Source organism: Rutidosis leptorrhynchoides, chromosome 11, assembly GCF_046630445.1.
Source record: "Rutidosis leptorrhynchoides isolate AG116_Rl617_1_P2 chromosome 11, CSIRO_AGI_Rlap_v1, whole genome shotgun sequence".
Lineage (NCBI taxonomy): Eukaryota > Viridiplantae > Streptophyta > Magnoliopsida > Asterales > Asteraceae > Rutidosis > Rutidosis leptorrhynchoides.
The window spans coordinates 217,976,960-217,979,787 of NC_092343.1; the positions used below are offsets into that span (position 1 = coordinate 217,976,960).

The 2,828-nt window shown below is 34.8% G+C and overlaps 1 protein-coding gene across 1 annotated transcript; it reads left to right on the forward strand.

Annotated features, from left to right (window-relative positions):
- The first annotated feature begins 208 nt into the window (after nucleotides 1–208).
- Nucleotides 209–2,042, forward strand: LOC139875403 (uncharacterized). Its single transcript, XM_071862740.1, has 3 exons — nucleotides 209–390; nucleotides 497–1,137; nucleotides 1,732–2,042. Exons 1-3 carry the CDS (start codon nucleotides 209–211, stop codon nucleotides 2,040–2,042), a joined length of 1,134 nt encoding a protein of 377 aa, XP_071718841.1.
- Nucleotides 2,043–2,828: the final 786 nt, after the last annotated feature.

Genomic DNA, 2,828 nt, shown 5'->3' on the forward strand with positions numbered 1-2,828 from the left:
GGGACTGTTTATGGTCGGTTATCGGAGGCAGGTTGTTACACTCCCAGGCATTCTCACTTTGTTGTTTGAAAGGTAAAATAGCGCTGCCCGAATTCAACAAACCTCCTCCTAAACTAATTTGGGATCTATATACTAACAATCATCCCAACATTCAACATTTCATTGAGAATGTTCGATAGTAAAACATGATTTTTTTTCTTTTACTTCGATGGGTGGCAAGTTGGACGATCGTGTAAACAAAGGTCGTGGCCCTTATACATTTTGTATTCGTGGTCAAAATTGTCACCAATATGGAGGTTTATTACCAACGGATGGTCGAAAACTAAGATTCGGACAGTTATACATATATGATACTGTAAATGAAACAAATAGCAGGAAAGAAGCAATCAGGTATGATTCGTGTAATTCATATAGCTTAACATCAAATAAACAATGTACTAAATTAATATATGAGAATATTAACATTCATATTTATGATTGGTTGAATTCATAATAGTGGAAAAAACAAAACAAAGCCTTCGTCTTCACGCTATTCACTAGACGAGGATCTCATTCGTCAAATAATGAAAGTTCTCGATGAACATAATCCTCTTATCAAGACATTTCGGATGGCTCGTGACCGGTTTCTAGAAACACCTAATTTGGAAATGAAAATTAAGTTAATTGCTAGACGAACCAAAGATGGACGTAATTATAATCTGCCAACGGTAGATGAAGTAGCAACACTTATTGTAGGTGATATCAATGTTTCTTCGTATGACGAAAGGGATATTATAATAGACAGTCGTATTGAAGGGTTAAAAAGAATTTCTGAGCTTCACACCGAATATTTAGCCCTACAATATCCACTTCTGTTTATTTATGCAGAAGATGGGTACAGGACAGATGTTCTTCATCGTGATGTCGATGAACATTCAACAAGAGTGAAAAAGAGGGTTACCATGCGTGAATTCTTTGCATATAAACTTCAAGAACGTGCTGTTCCCACACTTGTGCACTTGGGTCGTAAGTTGTATCAACAATTTGTAGTTGATGCTTACACTATGATTGAGGCCGAAAGAATCTCATACATCAGGAAAAATCTGAATATTCTAAGAGCAGATACTTTCACAAACTTATTGAATTCAGCGGCGTCAGGTACTTCAGAATATAGTATGATGGGAAATAGGATAAAACTTCCTTAGTCATTCACAGGGAGTGCTAGATATATGATTGAGAATTATCATGATGCTATGGCACTTTGTTGTGTATTTGGCTATCCGGGCTTTTTTTTAACTTTCACATGTAATCCAAAGAGGCCAGAAATTACAAGAGAATTGGACGGGACCGGTTTTAAACTAGAAGACAAACCATCTTTTTGCGCAAGGATGTTTAAAATGAAGCTCGATCAACTGATGAAAGATATCAGGAAAAAAATTATTTGGTACTGTTAACGCAGGTTTGTCTATTACTTTTTAATTAGTTTTTGTATATAATCTTCCGTTAAATATTTAATTTTATGAAACACCTACATACTAATTGAATAATCATTAATATACAACAAAATTTTAGATAATTCAATAATATAGAACATCCTTATTAATAATTTGTTTCTTTATTTTTCAGAAGTCTATACCGTTGAATTTCAGAAATGTGGTTTGCCTCATGCCCATATCTGCTTATTCCTTGATGAAAGAAACAAAATGCCTCAAACAGAAGATGTATATCAGTATATATGTGCTTAAATACCAGATGAAATCGAAGAACCAGAACTTTATCAACTCGTGTCAGATATAATGATTCACGGTCCTTTCGGTGAAAAGAATCCATCGTGCCAGTGCACTGATTCAGATAGAAAATGTACAAAACGGTTTCCAAAACCTTTCTCAGATGTAATAAAAACTGATGAAGATGGTTATCCAATTTACCGAAGAAGGGATGATGGAAGAACGGTAACAAAACAAGGTCATGAATTGGATAACAGAAGTGTGGTAGCTTATAACCTTACCTCCTTACAAGCTCATCTCAATGTTGAGTGGTGTAACCAAATTTGCTTCAATTAGTTATTTGTTCAAATATATCAACAAAGGTAATGATAGGATTACAGCGCAGCTATGTAATGCAGAAACTGATGAAATTCAAGAATACTACGATTGTCGATGTGTTTCATCGTGTGAAGCCGTTTGGAGGATTATGAAGTTCGATATACATCATCATTACCCCCATCGTTATAAGACTACCGTTCCATTTAGAGGGACAACAGCAAATCATTTTTGATAAAGAGGAATTAATTAAAGAGGTTTTAGAAAAGCCATCAGTCAATACGTCTGTAACGCTTCTAACCAAGAAGCACGCGAATTGACTTATGTTAAATTTCCGACAAAGTTCATTTGGAACAAAGATAATCGAAGTTGGATTAGGCGTAAAAGAAACACCTGTTCAATTAGTCGTATTCATCATGTGGCACCAGCGTCTGGTGATCTTTTTTTTTCTTAGAATACTTCTCAGCAAGGTTAAAGGTCCAACTTTCTATGAAGATATCCACACGGTAAATGGTCAGGTATTTAATAGCTACAGAGACACCTGCTATGATTTAGGTTTATTGGATGATGATAAGGAGTATATAGAAGGTATACAAGAGGCATTTTTTGGGGAGGGTGGTCATTTCGTCAGAACATTATTTGCACAGTTACTATTATCTAACACTATGAGTCGGCCGGAAGTTGTATTTGAGAAAACATTTCGATTTTTGTCGGTGGATATTGTTCATCCGCACAGAATAGGTAAGGATATTTAAATTATATTATACTTCAATTGTCATATTGTAGTATATTATTAAATTAAATTTA